The following is an 18660-nucleotide window of genomic DNA, read 5'->3' as shown; positions in this document are numbered from 1 at the left end:
TTCGCGGTTTTGCTGGCAAACAAAATTAATTACCGGTGTAACTACGATTGTGAAAATTAGTATCTAAATATAAATTTTGCTATTAGAGAACACGAGCGTCAAATGTGTTATTTAAAATGTTTAAACAAATACAAATAAAGAATATTATTCGGATACTCTTATAACAAAATTTAATACAAAAGATACATCACATACCTATGTTTGTGAAGAAAAGTTGTTCTTGAACTTTTTTAGATTTTTCGCTATTGTTTATGGAAAAAAAAGATGTTTTTTTCGAGTGGAGATATTCTGTAACATATTTTGCATAATTTGCAAACCGGTGAAAGCTGTTATGCAAGCTCTATTAAAATGTTAGCTCGCCATAGGTAAGCTCTGGTTTCCATTTTATAGTGCGCGGAGTATATATGTATACGTTCATAAAAACATGAAAGGGATTCCTTTTATAGGGTAAAGTACATTTCTCGATAATACACACATTAAAGTTGTTCTTTGCGGTACTCGCGGTTTTAGTTATTTACGAATGGAAGCGCGCGTTACAGCATTAAACATTAACAAACGAAACATTATGAGAATAAATATGTCTCTCATCGTTGACATTTACTGACCGCGTTTTTAGCATGGTGCGGAAATTAGCTTCATTAGAGAGAAATCGAATACCATTATTCGCGATACCAGAACACGGCGAAATAAATGCATCTGGCCTTACACTACGCGAATAAACATGAAAGCATCGTTAATTAACGTGAAACGTTAGTTACGCATATATTGCGTACACACGTTGTCTTCCGTCGTCGACAACACCTGTTGGAGTAGAAGTCAGATAAACCTTATGAAAGCATAGGCCAGCATAGCGTTTTGCCATGCGGTGAAGTAATTCTATAACGAAGCCGAGTAATTTCGATCGTAATTAACCGCCTTTGAATCCGTTGCCGCGCGATTGTGGTAATTTGCGTTCGTGAATATCCGAGAAAATTTGCATCGACACGGTATGTGTATGTGTGTGTGTGTGCGCGCGCGCGTACACACTTAATTATGTGCACGAATTATATGTATGTACGAAATATAGATTTCTAAAATATTTTTCTCTAAAAAATCATCAAGAGAATTGAACGTAAAATAATAACAAATGCTTTAATCGCTGAATTTGAGGTTGATGAGCAACATAATATGTTGCAGGACATTACCTTTACACGAAAATATTTATTCGCCCGGTTGAGACCATCCCACGGGAACGTAATTACAATTGGCTCGTTTTCGTTTAAACGTGAATATGTACGCGGTGAATGTAGATACCCGCCAATTATCACACTAATAGTTCCTATAATTATGGGGAATGTACTCGGCGATTGTTGATCGTTGCAACATTAGTCCCACTGGCCGCCCGTATGCGTCATCATATGACGATACAAATATTCCCTGATATTCCTGATACTCCTAATGAATTGCTATTATTCTCTCAGTAAACACGCCTACCAAGGGATACATTCGAGCAGTTTGGAAATGTCAGAAAAGATTTGTTCTTTGATATTGCAAACTGCGAGCATCAATATATTCGATGCAAATGATGTTACGAGAATATTTCTCGGAATTAAATGTGTGGAAAAACCTACGCACACATGTGTATGCGTAGGTTTTTCCACACATTTAAATACGAATAAACGAACATATCCAAACATTTTCTCAAGAAAATTTTGGCGAAAACGTAGGATCGACATCAGATTATTTTCGTTCCCGAGCAAGGTCGACCTCCGGCTATTGAAACCCCCAATTTTTTTCTCTTTTTCACGTCCTCGCGCTGGTAAAACATTCTTTTTTTTTATCACACGGCTATAAATTTAAGAGGGACTTAGCGCCGTGGTTTAATTAAACTAGTTTAGCCGTCATTCTCTCCCTTCCCTGAGTCTTCTCTACGTGCTGCGCCTGAATCGATCGGACACCACCGTCCTACAATTTTCTTTTCCGTTTATCCGGCTTACAGGGGATGTTAAATTAATTTTGCAGAGCGTACACGGTCCATAAAGTGCCAAGTATAATTACGAGACAGCGAGAAATTAATTCCAAACAGGCGGAAACTTTTTAATAATCGATCAACCGAAGTTTCCCGCCGCTATATTTACCGTAGACTTGCCAAGTAATCGATGATGATATAGGAAAAATATGTGACTATATTTTTAGTTTTACTACGCCACACACACTCACCGCGGATTATTATAGTATCATTCATCGTCCGTAGACAGCTAGACAATTTCAATGTTAGTTTCTTGCTTCTATTTCTTTACGAGCTCATTATGCTGTATCGTTTAAATTGAATTTATACGGACTTATCATTCGCCGTTCGATAATAACAGGTTTGATAAAACCAATATGTCTTATCGATGACCTTTCATTAGAAATCAAAACGATTGTTCAATTCGAATATAACTCTAGATAAAAATTGCACATTTTTATATTTCACAATTTGAATAATTGTTTTAAAACAAGTATTTAAATGCTTTTAAACGTGTTTGCTTTGTCTGGTGTTTCTCAACATTCACATGTATGTGTGTGTGTGTATATATCGTCCAACGAATAAAATTACGTAATAGCACGAAATTTTAATCACAAAACGGTACTCCTCCCGCTAATCATATGCATCGACCTCGAACGGCCTTGTCAAATAAATTAAAATTCCTACAATAATTATGATTTACACATTGAAGATTCGACTAGCAATAAAAACAACGGTCATCACAAGTGTCGTATTATTTTGAAACGTGCGTACTGCGTACACACACACACATACACACACAGCAATTCCGATAGCTCAAGGACGGCCATGTCGGTGGGTGCGAAGTGCCCAGTTAATTATGAGACATCGGAGAATGTCGCTAATGATATTCAGAAGCACCTTTCCATTTATATCCCCCTTCATCGACCACGTCGTATTCGAGATTCGTTCTCGTGGGGAGACCGAGAGTCGGAACGCGGTCGAGCAAAACTTCCTATGATGAGGTCGGTGATAATAATCCGCTGTTTAAAGTTTCCACCAACCTCGTGACGAGAGACCGTGGAGATTTGATTTAATTTGCTGTGTCACGATTTTCGACCAGCTAGCTGGACGGCGTAGCGTCCAAACTCAAAATATCCTCTTGATGTGGAAGAATCTAGATGTTGTTTAATTAAAAAATTTCAAGTACTAAATACATTTTTAAGATCTCAAATTTTACAAGTTGATCGAATATTTTAATGACAGTCGATATTTCTATTAAAGTCTATTGGCTGATATATCGATAAACTAGCGGATCGGCGCAGTGCATCTCTTCAATTTCACCAAGACGATTAAGCTCGATAATAAATCAGGCATTAAACTAGTAAAGTAACGAAGCGCATTTACTCACATGGCTTATTCAGATCGGGTGTTTCTATCGGCGGCGAGTACACCGCGGCGGCGATTCCTAGGATCAGCACCATCGTCGTCGTCCTCGTCGTCGTCGTCACGACATTCCACCACCTCCACCTCCACCACATTTTGTTCCCCTTTCACGCGCACTGCACACACCCTCGACCCCCTGACGACCACTTCTGCGCGCCCCCTTCTCTTCAGTCGTTACGTAGTCTCGCGGTCGTTGCGAGCCAGCACTAATTGCAACCCCCGACGCTGCTGGCGCTCTCGCCGTTGATGTCGTCGTTGCTGTTGCTTCTGCTGCTGTAGCTGCTGCTGCTGGTGCCGTTGCCGCTGCTGCATTGCGCCGCCGTCCACATCGTCCGCTGGCTCTTTATCGTTGTTGTTGTTGTTGCTCTGTCGTAGCCCGCGACACTACTGTCCCCTATCCGTGTCGCCGCTCACCTGCCTGTCGTAATTTAATGAGACACCGGTTATTTGTCTTGCGAGTTTCTCTAGAACGAAACGCAATATCGCTAACGACGTACGTTATATCGCCGCTCGATGGTTTTCTGTCCACGCTACGCAATCTTCATCCTTCTTTTAAACCCTTGAGAGAACCTTCTCGATCGAGAGGAAGAACTTTTCGCGATTTGATTGAGAGCTTGATTGATCTTTCCGACAGATTTTTGATCGATGTGAACGCAATTTCTCAAACGATGACCGCGACAAGTTGAAACTTCATCCGTTCTCACCGCTATTTGTTATATCATTTGTTTTTATTTCATGATCGATACGTTCTATGTTAGGTAAATTTGTCGCTGCCGTGGGATTTCACGGATGTTGCGCGAACAAATGATCACTAGATTTACCAGATAAACGGATCCGTAACGGAGCGAAGCTTCTTCTGACAGCTTCTCTGAGTGGCGATTGTAGTTTTATTGTTCGTAACGTGAGGCGGCGCAAATGCGACTCTTCTCTCGAAGACGAGGTTCTCCTCGTATTTCGAGCTTTTCTGTCTCGACGTCTGTCGCGAATCCCACTACTAATGCGTTCGATCGCGCGGGAAAACCATCCCCCGCAGAACAGAATAAAATATTCGACGCAAGCCTCGGCTGAACTCGCAAAGTCGATTCGATTCGTGTTTCAAAATTCCGCCGGTCCAAATCTTCCGTTACGATACACGAGCAACTAATTTGGCAGACTAATAAATTTTCGGAACACTTACACGACAATATTAAAACGACAATCGCAAAAATCTCTGTTCTTTTCTGTTATAACATATAAAATAGAAAGATTCTAATAGTTTTTTGATATTTTTTTTTTCTAAATATAACGTCAAATATAATTGAAATAAAACAGGTTAAAAGTTTATCTGCTTGTCACAACGACTGTTTACTGGTTATTTTAAATTTTAAATAGGAAACTTGCTAGTTTGAATCGACGTGGTCGATAATATGCTGCATCATTAATTAAATTTCCTGTCATTTATATAATACATTGGCCATTTCTAGCAGCAGTTGAAAAAAGATGCGGTGTAAACTGCATGAAGTCGCAGACGGAGTTAATCACGATGTATCGATACTACGTATCGACACAAGTGGCGACGAAGACCGTAACACGCATGCCGGTTAATTGAATACGGTGCTACAGATATCCGGGAATAGGTGTATGTAGTATTTACTTGGAGCATAGCGCGCGTCCGTCAAGGGCTTCGATTTTTTTCACTTAACCTAAATGTCACGGCGATATCGAGCGCGTGTGTTACACTTACGAGACAGCTATGTGCGCGTTCAAAAGTCCAAATGTTCGTAAATGGCGTTACGAAAACAATAAAAATGTTAAGAGAGAAAAAAAAATTCACAAATTATGTGCGCAAGATACACTCGCGTCGAAATGAGATTCGAATTCTCGAAACATCGTAATCGCGCCGTCGCGCGTTCTCCACTAATCGTAACTCTCGAATCATCGATCGATACTCGCAGTTTCGCGGAGCAGTTCGCGGCGATCGATCGAGTGACTTGTGCGCAATGACACCTCAAACTTCCGTCGCGATTTTGATTCATAAATCACACGTTTCTGTCGCGTATCGCAACGTGCCGGCAACAAAACAACCCCACGACAAAGCCACATCGAGTCCTGATCCGCGGCGGCTCGGTACTGAAACCATTGAACATCGCGAGGAACCCTCGCTAGTCGTTTCGGGTCGCTCCGCTTGCGTTCGGCCGTCTTCGGGCACGCTCACGCTGCTCGTCTCGTTCTGGACCTGCGACCAACTTTACTCGGACTCTCTCGCTCGTACACGTTTCGCTTCGAACTCCCACATTCGGCGCGTTTCTTCCTTCTCTGTCCTGCGGCCGCGAAGGACCGCTATGATTTACCGGCGCGGCTAATGAGTCGCCATAATCGTCGCCGTGGTCCAGACTCCGTTGCGTGAACGTTGGAATTTCAACAAAAGGTAAGAACATGACAAAAAATAGATAAAAGAGTTTCGAGAGATTAGTTGAACGGAATGCAAGAATCGTTCCGCTCTATAAATTGAATGACGCTTAGAAAAAAAGGCAAATTATTCTCACAAGTAAATCGTAGATGTCGTTGAGAAAAATAAAATGTCAAAACACATATATTATCAAGGACGATTAAACATACATTTTGTTTTTGTTTGTTTTTATTGTGAGATAAATTATTTCGAATATGTACATTCTAGAGACTCGTGTGTTTCTGTGGAAAATGAACATCGCACATAAATATGTCCTCGAAGAATAGGGGAGTACACATGCTTACGTCACAGAGCGTGCTCATGAAAACTGATAGTTCGTGCGTACCTAGTGCATGCACGAGATAACAGCTCTCAAAGCTTCATGATTCGCTCTACGAGAACTCCAATCACGATAAATTCCGGCTTTCGTGTTTCCATCGCTATCGGCAATCGCTCGCAAATCACTTCCTAATCCTCATCGAGGAGGTAGGTATATTCACCAAGGTATCTTTTCTGAAATTCGCTCTGAATGTTTAAGAATGTCTCTAGAAGTAATACTGTGTGTCGTTATTTTTAAAGATCTTTCTTTGCCGTGTAACATATCGATTTAACAACTATTCTCTCTGCAATTTTTTTGTTTAATTATTATCTGTAGCTTCTAATCATTTAATTTTATGGAACAAATGCTTTACGATGATTTGTCTTCTATCAAAAAAATGTTAAAATACATGTTAAAATTTTTTTAACCGTTTAGTAAATTACAGTTAATAAATATAATATTAACACAGCGCGCTAATCATGCTATCGACACTTTAATAAGAGCTATGCACGTCACAATAGTGTATGCACGTGTAAATGCGTTACTGTTCTGTATTATTAATTGACAAACCAAAGTATGGTCATTGACCGTAATGATATTTAGATATACATATTGTTATGTGACTAGCCATTTCAATATTTTAGTAAATTTTATATATTAATACGTGATTATATATACTACATTTTATAACTCAGCACTATACGAGAACATAGTATAAATCGATATGCAATGATAAATAATATTTAATAACATTCATGCGTTCTAATTACATCGATATTCGAGGCCATAATTGATGGATCTCGCTATTTGCCTAATGTTTCGCTTCCTTGATAAAGTTATACATTTTAATTGACAACATTGATCTAACATTTACACGCATAAATATTTCGTTATCATTAGCAATAAAATATAAATCAGTGTTGCAATTTCACCACAGCAAGTTATTTGATCGTAAAAGCGCAAATATTATTTAAAGAACACAACCAATCTGCAGTTCTGCAGATGAATTTTACGATAAAACGCAATCAATTTTCGAATGAATTGAATAACGCTACCGAATTAATAGTCGGTTTTAAACTATCTATCTCGAAATCTAGACCAGATTATCTAATTAAGAAGAATGGATACTGTGAGATGCGTAAACACAATATAAAAAAAAAAAAACTTATTTTACCAAACATGATGCTTTGTGTTTACTGGTTAAAAAGGTTTTTCTATTGATAGAAATAATATTTTAAAGATAATTATGCCAAGCAAATGCACGACATGTGGTTATTCTCAAAATGTGATAGTTGTTTGTGGTTTTTTATCTTTGATTTTTGCAAATAGTAAATACTCATCCCGTATATTTCAGGCTACGCAAATGTTATTAATAATCCATAACGTATTTTTCCTTTAACAAACACGCGTGTTAGTTATTTTTGTTTGGACTCGGAATTAAATATAATCGTTTGAAAGAGAAGGAGACATGCAATCGCGGCGGTCCTCATCTACCGCATGCGCGGGCGGACTGAAACGCGCATGCTTCGTTTCATCTCGAATCGCCGATATTTTACATCGAGCACAGAGACTGCTTTCATGGATGCCCGGTGAATTGGAACTCGACACCGCGTCATGCATCATGGTACATCGTCGGACACTAGGCTGTTAAATCCAAAGCGCAGGCTGGATACGATGTTATAGGTTTCAACGTGTGTATTCCCTCCGACTTGTCGAATAAAGCATGAAGCCTGTCAGTCACACCGCCTCCTCCTCATCTTTCCGACCGACGCTCTCGCGCGCGTCTCTCGTCTCTGAATGGGACCGCGTAATCTGAAAATCGAGTTTTATCGTCGTGTTCGACAGGTGCCACAAAGGCGATCGATTATAGTGCGGAGAGAGAGAGAGAGAGAGAGAGAAGAGAGAGAGAGAGAAAGAAAGAAGAGAGAGCCAAACTCCAATTTGGATATCTTAATTGCGCACCCTCCTGGTGCTTTGATAGCTGCAGGTTTAATTCCTGTCTTTATATACGATTGGACGCTTTAACGACGATCGTGACAACGATTGATCTACGTAGGTATATATATAACACGGCGTAATAAGACGAGCTTGTCTACAAAATACACATTGTGTAATTGATTAATTATATTTGCAGGAAAAAATCAAGTATTTTATCGCGCGAGAAGAAACGCGTGCCAAGAAAAAACTCGATACTCTTTTTTGAACATCACACTCGAAATTTATTATTCAAGCGACTGTTTTATCGCTGTGAAATGTTTAAAAAATAATACATGCTGCACGATGCTATACGTGCATCACGCGATTTAATTGTACACTCTTGATTGTATCATTTAACAAATAGTTTCGATATTGCTTTCGACCGCCTATTGTGTTCGCAAATCACTCGGCCGTTACATGAATAATGATCCTGTGTTTCATGTTACTGCGTGGATTTTCGCACAGTCACAATAATACCGTTTCCGGTGGTACGAAAGAATCCTGATTTCTAAAATCTCTTTCCGGCGCGGAGAGAGAAGAGAGCAGCGAGACGCGAGAACGCGGCGCTCTTGTTCGATCATAAGCGCGTCATTAATCACCGAGCTAATGGCTCTCATTATTTCTACTATTGTCGCCATTATCGGCAAAATCGATCGAGGAAATGGAAAACCGCGCTGTTCGTTTGTTTCGCCCCGAAAGAAACGAGCGGGACGTCCGAGTAGAGGGTGAGAAACACTCGATGGTCCCGTAACAGTTAACGGTGGTGCGGTAGACGGGCTGGGGATGTAACGCGAATGGCGCGGGAAACGGGGAAAAGGGCAGGCACTCTGGAATTTATGCTGGTGTTTACGCGAAGTGGATGGCGTACCGGGAGGTGAAACGTGGTTGGAGAATAGTTATTACGATCGCCGAACTGCCGTCTTTCGTCGAGAACAGACGGAAAATTCTGTCTCTCGTTTCCGGTTAGTCGGCATCGACCGCCGACTATGTATCTCGGCCCCCGCTTCACTGCACGATTTTTCCCCCCTTCATCTCGGCACGTTCATCGGGAAGAAATGAGCGAGAGAGAAAGAGAGAAAGAAAAATCGGCGCGGATTCGCCAGAATTATACCGCGGCGCGGACCAGAAGTTTTTCTTAACTTCCAGAGAGGACCCAGAGGTATGTCGAGGCGGAGAGAACGTTCTTGAATATCCATTACTCCGTGCAATTTCTAGAACCTCTCGGCCGCAATCAGAAGAGAAAATGACTGCCCTAATGCAATTTTACGAGATTCCCGCCTTTTGCGTTCGGAAGTTTTCTGATTTAGCGGTGAATGTTCTCGGACGCTGTATTCCATCGCGGACCTTTGGCTTTTAGTTATGAGCTGTTTGAAAATGAATTATCAGTATGAACCCGCCAGCGGAACGGACGTTATTGAACTCGGCCGTGGTAAAAGTTATGAATTACTCTCTTCCAAGTAGCGAACTCGGGCGAACTTTTGCGAGAGGTCGAAATCAAGTTTAACATCAACCCTACGCCACGTTTCTCTGAGATATCACTTCCGGCACTTCCGCCGCCATATGTTCGTATGAGAATTTTTGTTTTTTTTTTGTTTTGCCAAAAAATCTCGTATATCAAAATTCATCGTTCCTTCGTGACTTATATTGCCATAACTCCCGAAAACTACTACGCGGCCGAACACAACTTCGCGGGCCAACTATATTGCATAATTAAATTCACCAATAAAACTGCTGGCGCATCGTGCGATGTAATTTACGCGGCGATATTGCAAGTGTTGTGAAATTCCATGGCGTTGTTGTTTTTTTTCTTTTTCTTTTTTTTTTTTCATCGATTTTTGTACAGGCAGATTGTTACCGCGCGTGTTTCGCCTGAAATATTGAAGAGTCCAACTCTTTTGCGTTTGTTTGCGTAACTCGCGGGACCAGAAAGGTGTGAAAGGAGAGATGCCGCTCGATCGTCTCATGAAAAACGTGTTCGGGCAACGATAATGGACGAGGTACGGTCGTGCTACGAATATCACGTCTTTCGCGCGAAGCGATCTGCATCTTCGTTACTACGGCTGCGCTGCCCCGCTCACGAGAACCCCGTGGACAAACCACGCATTATGCAGATGACGCGTTGTCCGACGAACGAAAATCGCGTATTCTCACCTTTGTAAGCCCCGCTCACGGTTGCCGTATTTTTGCGAGGTAACGGCAGAACTGTCGACTGCTTCTTATGCGTCAAGCATAATAACCGTGCGACGGGTCGTCTGTGTTTTTTTTTCCAGAAATACGAATTCGCGAAAACCGCCGTTCGTTTTTTTCTCTCTCTCTCTCTCTCTTGATACATATCGACACACGGTGCAGTTAAAGTTGAAAAACTTTGAGAAGCAAATTTTATCTCAATTGCGGAACTTGTCGGTATTATTTTTATCCCAACCAGATTTTAATTTTGAAATACACTCGGGCGCTACCTATCGTGCGAAACGAATCTACCGCAGCAGAAAAATAAATGCCGAAGTGAATCGATATAAAACAGAAAATCGAAAGAGAAGAGCGGAAAATACCAAGAGTCGAAAACAAAGTACAAAAAAAGGGTAAAATAAAGGCAAACCTTTCGCCAGGAATTCCGGCTTCACTGCTTGCTTCAAGACCCTTTCACTCCCAAGGTTTTCTCCTTAATGAGGAACGACTTGTCCTCGTTACCACACTGGGAAAAAAGGGATCAAGAGAAACGTAAGCGGGAAAGATGTTTTCCTCTGAACCGAAGGATTTGCAGAGCCCGCGAGAGAATTAGTTTCGTATGATGGTGGTGCTTTCCAAAGGCAAAGCCGATTTCATTGTCGACACGTGCTCGCCGCACGTGCAAGATAAAATATAATGTATAATTGAGAAGATCTCTCGCGAAATGTGCGCAATAGAGAAACTGAAATTAACAGTTATTACGGAACAATGCAAAAAAAGAGAATTTTCGAGCTTATTGCGGCTTTAATTGCGACTATATCGCATTAGAAAAAACATTTCGACCGACTGCGGGAAAAACTGAAAATTAAAATTCTTTGTACAGCGGTTTCTTCGAATCTGCATACAGCAAGTACCAATCATAATCATCGATCAATACGCAGTTATTTCTTGCCGATACAATTACATCACAATAATACACAGATAGCAAAAATTAAGCGAAAGAAGCGTTTTCCAGACAGGTTTTTACGTTGATAAAATTAAAATATATTACAGATATATTTGTCGCACACATAAATTTATTTACGATCCAATATTCTAACAAATGTTTCAGCACAAATATATTTACCTTATTTTATATTTGCGAATGTGTGTGTGTGTGTGTATCATGTATGGTTGATCACGTACTTACACACGTATATACATGTGTTTTTCACTTGTTATTAAAAACAACATGCAAGCAATAAATGATATAGTTTTCGGGAAACGTAAACAGATTTTTCATTGCAACAAGCAGAAAACAGGCGGGCAACGGCCAATAAAAAGATTGTTGCTCATAACAACTTTAGCTTTATCATGATACGGGGACACGATATTGCAGCACATGAGTTACACCTGCTACGGAGTTTAACACAAAGCAAGAAATGAGATAAAAAAATGACGAAGGGAACAACTCTCAAAGAAAGATAGAAGCGCATCGGTTATTAGATAACAGAAGAAAAAACTAATAATTTTTAGTTTCCACGATATTCCTTTTGTGAAATGTACACGTGTGTAAAATTGAAGAAATCATTGATATAATAATTCTCGTATAATTGTGATTTAGATAATGACGTTGGTCCAGTATGTAACTAATACGCCATTTTATTGAGTTAACTACAAAATTGCATATTATTAATATTCAATGATATGGAATATTGATTATCGACTATATATGTTGACTATGTATGTACATTAACCGCACACAGTTCGGCTTTGTTGTTCGGCCAATTTAATTAACAGTCTTATTATCAAACCTAAACAGATAACAAACAAATAGCAGTTTGGCAGCATATATCTATTCTATATTTGATTGAATCATTAGTCTATCCTAGTTTTTTTTACAAACGTAAAAATTGTATAGAAAAATTCGATAGATGTAAAAATTGTCAACATAGCTTTTGTTATTTTATCGTTAAAAATAAAACGATGTTGGATTACACTTCATGTACAATGCCTACATTTGCTCGATCGAATAAATATTGAGTTATACATACGGCAGCTCTTTTTATCAGTGGACACGTTAAAATTTTCAGCAGAAAACGTCGTTTGCAGCACTAACGTAGATGCAATGTTCGTATCAACATTAGCTTCATAAATGTTGCAACGCGCGCGCGTGAGCACACATCCATTCGATCCTTCCGATCAATTTTCGCCCGCCCTTATCGGAAACGAACGGGCAAAATCGCAAACAACTTGTCACGACGCCGGAATTGCGAACAGAAATGTTACCATCAATCAGAGACACTATATTTGTAACGTAATCTTTCTTTACTCAGTCGACGGATGTGTGTCCGAGTTTCGATTCGACCCGCAGGTCCGGTTCGGTTTTGCCACGTCGCCATTATGTCAAAAGCACATGTCCGGTGCGCTTCGTTAAAAGGGTCCGTTTCGTCGCTTCCGGATTTCGCTTAATTTCGATACGCCCTGTGTCATTCTCGAATGGCCCCCCGAGGCTCGTGTTGCACGGACGCGCGCGTGTCATACACGATTTCTCCCGGTGCACGCGGCCGACGCTCGCGGCCGCGTTATACATCGAGATTCCGCGCACTTGCAACATCATTACGACATGCATCAGATAAAAGCGTAATTAAAGGGTTCGCGCTTATACACCGGCGCCATGTTTCGCCCGCGGACATCGGAGGTGGAAAGCGAAACGGATAGGGCGCGAGAGAACGGGACGAATAGAGGGAGAAAGTGAGAGAGAACTGGTAAATTGTAAAACGTGATGCAGATTACGCGCAATAGCGGCGCCGACTGTAATAATAAACTGTCATCAACGGGTCGATGTTAAACAATGTGCGCGACGCACATCACAGCTCATAGTTTCGGCTGCAAATTTTGCCGCAGCGTGGCAAGATTCGCGTAAAAATGTGCAAACACGCGATGGGCACCGGTAAAAAACGCGGTGTAACTGGTGGTGACGTATTCAATATTTTTTTTGTAAAGCTATTTCACGGTGTATCACTGGTATTTGTCATCATAACTTATTCCCAAACGCGGTACTTCAACTGAAATAGAAGATGTACACATGTACTAGTAATATATAAAGTCTTCTTGTTATTTCTTTATCATCAATTTGTTTTTTTACCATTCAATTACTGACGTACGATTTTAAACGTGCAATTACGTGCGCTTAATTATTAAAAAAGGGTTTTATGTAAATTGACTTTTGATCAAATTTTTCTTTTAATTAATATTTTACCACGTATAGTTTTACTTATTAATAATAGAAGATTCATTATTTATTGTTTAAGTAATTTTTTTTTAATGCAGTTAATTCGTTTTGTTTACGTCACATAAAACGATCTTTATTTTGCGATAAACGCAATTTAGGCCACTCGAATTAACTCAGATGATGTATTAAGCAGTGTAGGAGATACAGAGAAAGCGATTAATCTTAGGGAAGTAATTTAATTAAGGCGAGGATGTCACGCGGTTAATTTTACCCTTTGTATATAATTGCCTAAGTTGGTAAGATTATCCTGCAAGCACGAAAATTGCTTGCATCTCATAATGAGTCCGATTAATACAACAATAATCTCGCGCCAAAGAACTACAATACGATAATATATGACGCATAACAAAACCACTTTAATGTTAAAACCGCTGTAAAAAAAGTTTATGATTTATTTGTTCTTTGAGTTCCTTCTATGTGAGAAAAAACGTTCGGTCGCGATAATGCGCATGTGTGCGTCAATAACTTATTCATATCTCTTAACAAAAGTAACATATAATAGAAAAAATTGCCAATATTTATCGAACTAATGTAATAAAGTCACTACATTTTATAACACATTGATTTTTAGAGACGAGGTTGTCATAAGTATCGAGCAAAAATTACAACACGCTCGATTGATCGATAATTGATACCTCTACTGTGATCAATCAATTTTATTTTTCCCAATTAGTTGTGCACGTGCTCTTCCTCGTCAGAGACGTCCACAATAAAAGTTGTCAATATTTTCCATGACAGCAGCCGTATATACATGCGCGCGACGACGTAATGGATACGATACCATGTGTTCACGTATAGTCGAATGTGCGTATGTACGTATGTACATCCGTATGCTCGTGCGTACATTCACCGACGCGCGTACAAACAACCAATGCGGCACGATACGTCAAAGCACCGGGGCGAGTTATAAATTCGAATTGCGCCATAGAACAAAACAAGCCCGGCTGTATTTGCAGATTGAATTGCCGATATTAACGAAAAATTCATTAAACACATGCGATTTATAGATTATGTACGTATGCGCATTAATAGCGGGACCGGGACGCCTCGCAATTTTGGCTTTTCAAATTTTGGATGAGAGATAAAGGCCTTCTCGGTTGGAGCCGTGTGTTGTTCCGATTGTTTAATCTTTATTGCCGCGGTACGCTTGACCGTAAATATTGTTATTTAATGCGAGACCGATGTGGCACCATATTGATCAATATAAAGGATTTATCGGTTGCTATAAAATAGATCTTACGCTATCGTTATCCACTAAAACGTATATTGACGCGGTCAAAATTTATAATCGCCATAATATATCTGGTTTTAATCGCACCTCTGTTTTAATTTCCCCTCGCTGTATCAAATTGGTTTTGTCGAATAATGAACATATGGGCGTGAGTCGAACGACTGTCGGGAAATCAAAGCGATGACCAAAGCTTCTAAATTTATCAGACTCCGGCACTTATTTAAATTATATTTTCCATTTACATGTACATATATCTACAAACCATCAATATAACTCAACTATCGATATAAACAAAGGGCGTCAGTAGCCAGAAAATTGTTTATACATCTTAATAACTTCACCAACGAGCGTGAAATTTCGAGGGAGCAACGATCAGCATCAAGAATGAGACTCGGCGTCTATTAGATCCTGCATTCTTCCCGAATCGATCTACGGAACGGAGCGAGACTCTCGCTCGGGGATTAGACGAGGACCCGGAATTCAGACTAGCATAATGGGATAAGATCCCCAATGGATAAGGTGTTTTCTCTCCGTCGTACATACGTCCAGCGCATACTCCGAGCGATTCCGGGCACTGAGTCACGTTCCTTAATTGTTTTAGCGCAATCAGTTACAGTTCGTCGGCTGGTAATTACACTGGGCTCTTTCAGCAGAGACCTTGCGGAATGTGCTAGTCCCGTTTTTTTATTTTTTATTTTTTTATTTCTTTTTGTTTATTTTTTTTTTTTACCGAGGAAACAGCTTTCTAGGAGAAGCAAGCGATGACCGTCGGTTCCGGTAGCCGGGCGCAATGCGACATTGTCACGTGATGGGTAAACATCCATTTTACCTCGACGGAACGAGGCGCTCGGTTCCGGTTTGGCCGTTTCAAAGGAGAGGCAAATCGATCCAAGCGACCTTCGACCGCCTGTGGAGTAAAAAAGGTGGACGCCGCTCGGCCCCATGACTGGTCGCTTCCTCGACAGATATCTGGCAGAGATATTACGATTCTCTCGATTGGATTCGATCGACCATTTCACGAGCCTCTTCTCCGCCCTGGATTAGGAGGGAGAGGATGATTTAAGGTTAATTTCAAACGGATTATCCTTCTTTCGTTTCTCGAACGCGCGATTCTTCAAGGTCTTATTTTGCGGGCAAAGCGCGACGCGACTCAAATTGACTCGTCGCTATACGGAATAAAGCAAAATGACGCATAACATGATATTTCTATTAGCAGTTAATAACAGGAATGAGATAAATTAAAAAGAAAACGCAACGTTTTCCAAAAAAGATCTGTCTTTATCTTAGATCGTTTTTAATGTACTATATATAGCACGTATTAAGCAGTACGTACTTTTTGTTTACGTTGTCATACGCATACTCACGTGGCTCATAAGATTCCTGGTAAGCGACACACGATATACATATATATTATAATATACATGATAATATTTGTCTTGCATGTCATCTCGTATAATTATAATACTTCTCTTATCAATTAAATTAAATTTCCGTATGTAATTTCTAGAGAAATTCCGAGTCAAGTATGTATAAAATTACGTCTTAAAATTTATATATAGGAGACAAGCGATTTAATTTTAAAGTCAATAAGGCATCATGAATATTACATACGTAGCTATCGTCCATTTGCACTCTTCAACTGAGAAACGTGTTTGATCGTCACCACGGCTGTAGAAACATGTAAATTTCGCAGGCGCGTGATTGCGCGACGCGAGATCTGTTATTACACACACGGGAAATTTCATTTAGCGTGACGTTTGTCACGTGATTATGCCCCGTAATTAGCGAAATAACACCTGGACATTTAATAACTCATCGGCTTGACTGAAACGAGCGGCGCGGCGTGACACGCTCACAATAGAGGCGGGATTGTTCTATACCGTTTCGGTGAAAATGTAACGATTTTCGGCCATACAATTCCGGTACAAGCAGTTTACACTCGTTTACGCGGAATATCGGTTACCGCACGTAACACAAGCAGAGAGTAGCTAAACTCCATCGAGTACGAATTAACGCTTTGCGAAGAGTCATTGACTCGGCTGTCAGGATCGATCTCGACATTGGCGGCGCCGTTGCTTTCTCCGCAATCTTATTAAGCGGTTTGTTACTCACATAATAAAAGCAGTGTATAAATATGTAAATTTCAAATAAAAGAATATAACAGTTGAATGACCCGAAGACCTGGTTTATTTTCTCGAACTGCCACTTCCCTACTCTTATTAAAATTTCACGAGGAAGCATATACAAATATAACAGTTATTTTACTGAATTCATTTCAAACATATTTTCTTGGTTTTTTTCTGTAATTTGAGAGAGAATAGCGTACTCATATTTACATATACAATATACAATGGGAATTTATCGAAAGCGTAATACGGAAATTAAAGATTATTTCTTCCGCGCCGTGTTCTGTATCGTTACTTTGATTCTCACGTGGGCAACGATCGGCAGCGCCGATATCGGCGAGCTAAGCCGCGAACTATCCCCGTTCAAAATTAGAGGTGGAAACGCGCACGATCCCGTGGGCCAACTTTCTATCGGTTAACTCGGCCGAAAGTTAAACTCGGTACGCGCGGTATCGCTACGTTGTAGGGAAACGCGGGGGAGGGCCTAGACGTCATTTAATCGGACATTCCTCTCAAGGTCTTAGGGTCTCGCCGTCTCGTCGTGTATCTCTTCCGCTTCGAGGCACCGCGTCATGATAACCCACGGAGCGCAACTCTACGGCAAGTTTCATTCCAGGATTACGAGAGGTCCTGGTGTGTCGAGCGAGAGAGAGAGAGGAGAGATCTGAGGTTATATCTAGCACAAGCGGTCGCTCGATTCGCAGTCGGGAGACCTCGTATTACAAGACGGGATGAGCATCGTAATGAGAGATACGAATTACAGAAGACGGAAGCTTGCTGCACCTTGCCACAAGTCAGTTCAACGCGACTCAAACGAACGGACCGTTAAAAACGCGACAGGATCGAATTAACTCGAGACGCGGATATAGACTTCTTTTCGCGTCTCGGACTTTTTATCCAAGTGCAGCTTGTAATTTCTGTCGCCTAAGAAACGTGAAAATCTTTCTTGTCACCGGTGCGCATTCAGATCAATTTACATATTTATGGACTAACATGGGGAGTGCGTGTGAAAAAGAGAGCTCCCGGAGTTTCAGCCACACCATGTAAGTGCGAAATTTCGCATGCAAGCAAAAGAGACACGAATTTGAAAGGTAAGCCGTAGTTCACGTCTTTTCTTTAACATGTGATTACACGTTGTATCACAGACATATTTGGTTCAAAAAAATTGGATATCATTGCAAAAATAAAAATAGAGTAGCAAACATGCTGTTACAATATGATTGATTACCGATCATGGAAGATGTTACGTCTGTTAGTTCTAGAAACCAACATGAAACGTGAAATTTACGATATATACAATTTAAATAAACCAATATGAAGAGAGAAAAATATATAACAGCACACATCAACTTTCCAATATTTTATTTTAATTTCAAGCAAATAATACCTGCATTTTTTTGTGCAAAATTATTATTTTGTTATGCGTAATGTTTACGCTTCAACGTAAAAAAAGATAATAAAATTTTTTTTGCACGTAATGTAATTGAACTATGACGACAAAATATTTTTTACGATAATATCATGTTGTTCTTTTTGACAGCAAAACATTTAACTCTTCCAAAATAATGTAGCAATGTAAAAAGAGAGATATAATTATCTAAATCTTTTTTAAAAAAAAAAGATAATCGTTTTCCAAAAAGAACTATGTGCTGCGTTATTTCGTGATTTGCTCTTACATACGTTTCTAGTCAAACAGCCATTAAGACCTTGTACGTATCCGCGTTGCG

General features: G+C 40.1%; 1 protein-coding gene across 5 annotated transcripts in view; it reads right to left on the bottom strand.

The window, feature by feature from the left end:
- LOC109864023 (hemicentin-2-like) overlaps positions 1 to 5505 on the bottom strand; it is an 89079-nt gene extending 83574 nt beyond the window's left edge. The window contains exons 1-2 of one of the 5 annotated variants that reach the window (XM_020444813.1): positions 3910 to 5505; positions 3378 to 3830 (exon numbers count right to left, since the gene is read on the bottom strand). In XM_020444813.1, the coding sequence (XP_020300402.1) occupies positions 3378 to 3507 (130 nt within the window). In that variant the 5' untranslated portion in view covers positions 3508 to 3830; positions 3910 to 5505. Of the gene's footprint in view, positions 1 to 3377 lie in introns of all 5 variants that reach the window. The other 4 variants (XM_020444816.1, XM_020444815.1, XM_020444817.1 and 1 more) reach the window with 4 other exon arrangements.
- Between the last annotated feature and the right edge of the window lie 13155 nt (positions 5506 to 18660).

The sequence above is a fragment of the Pseudomyrmex gracilis genome, unplaced genomic scaffold (genome assembly GCF_002006095.1).
Source record: "Pseudomyrmex gracilis isolate BER0280 unplaced genomic scaffold, ASM200609v1 scaffold_16, whole genome shotgun sequence".
In the NCBI taxonomy this organism is placed as follows: Eukaryota; Metazoa; Arthropoda; class Insecta; order Hymenoptera; family Formicidae; genus Pseudomyrmex; species Pseudomyrmex gracilis.
Note: the sequence above shows the minus strand (reverse complement) of the source record. Positions and strands in the feature narration are given on the sequence as shown.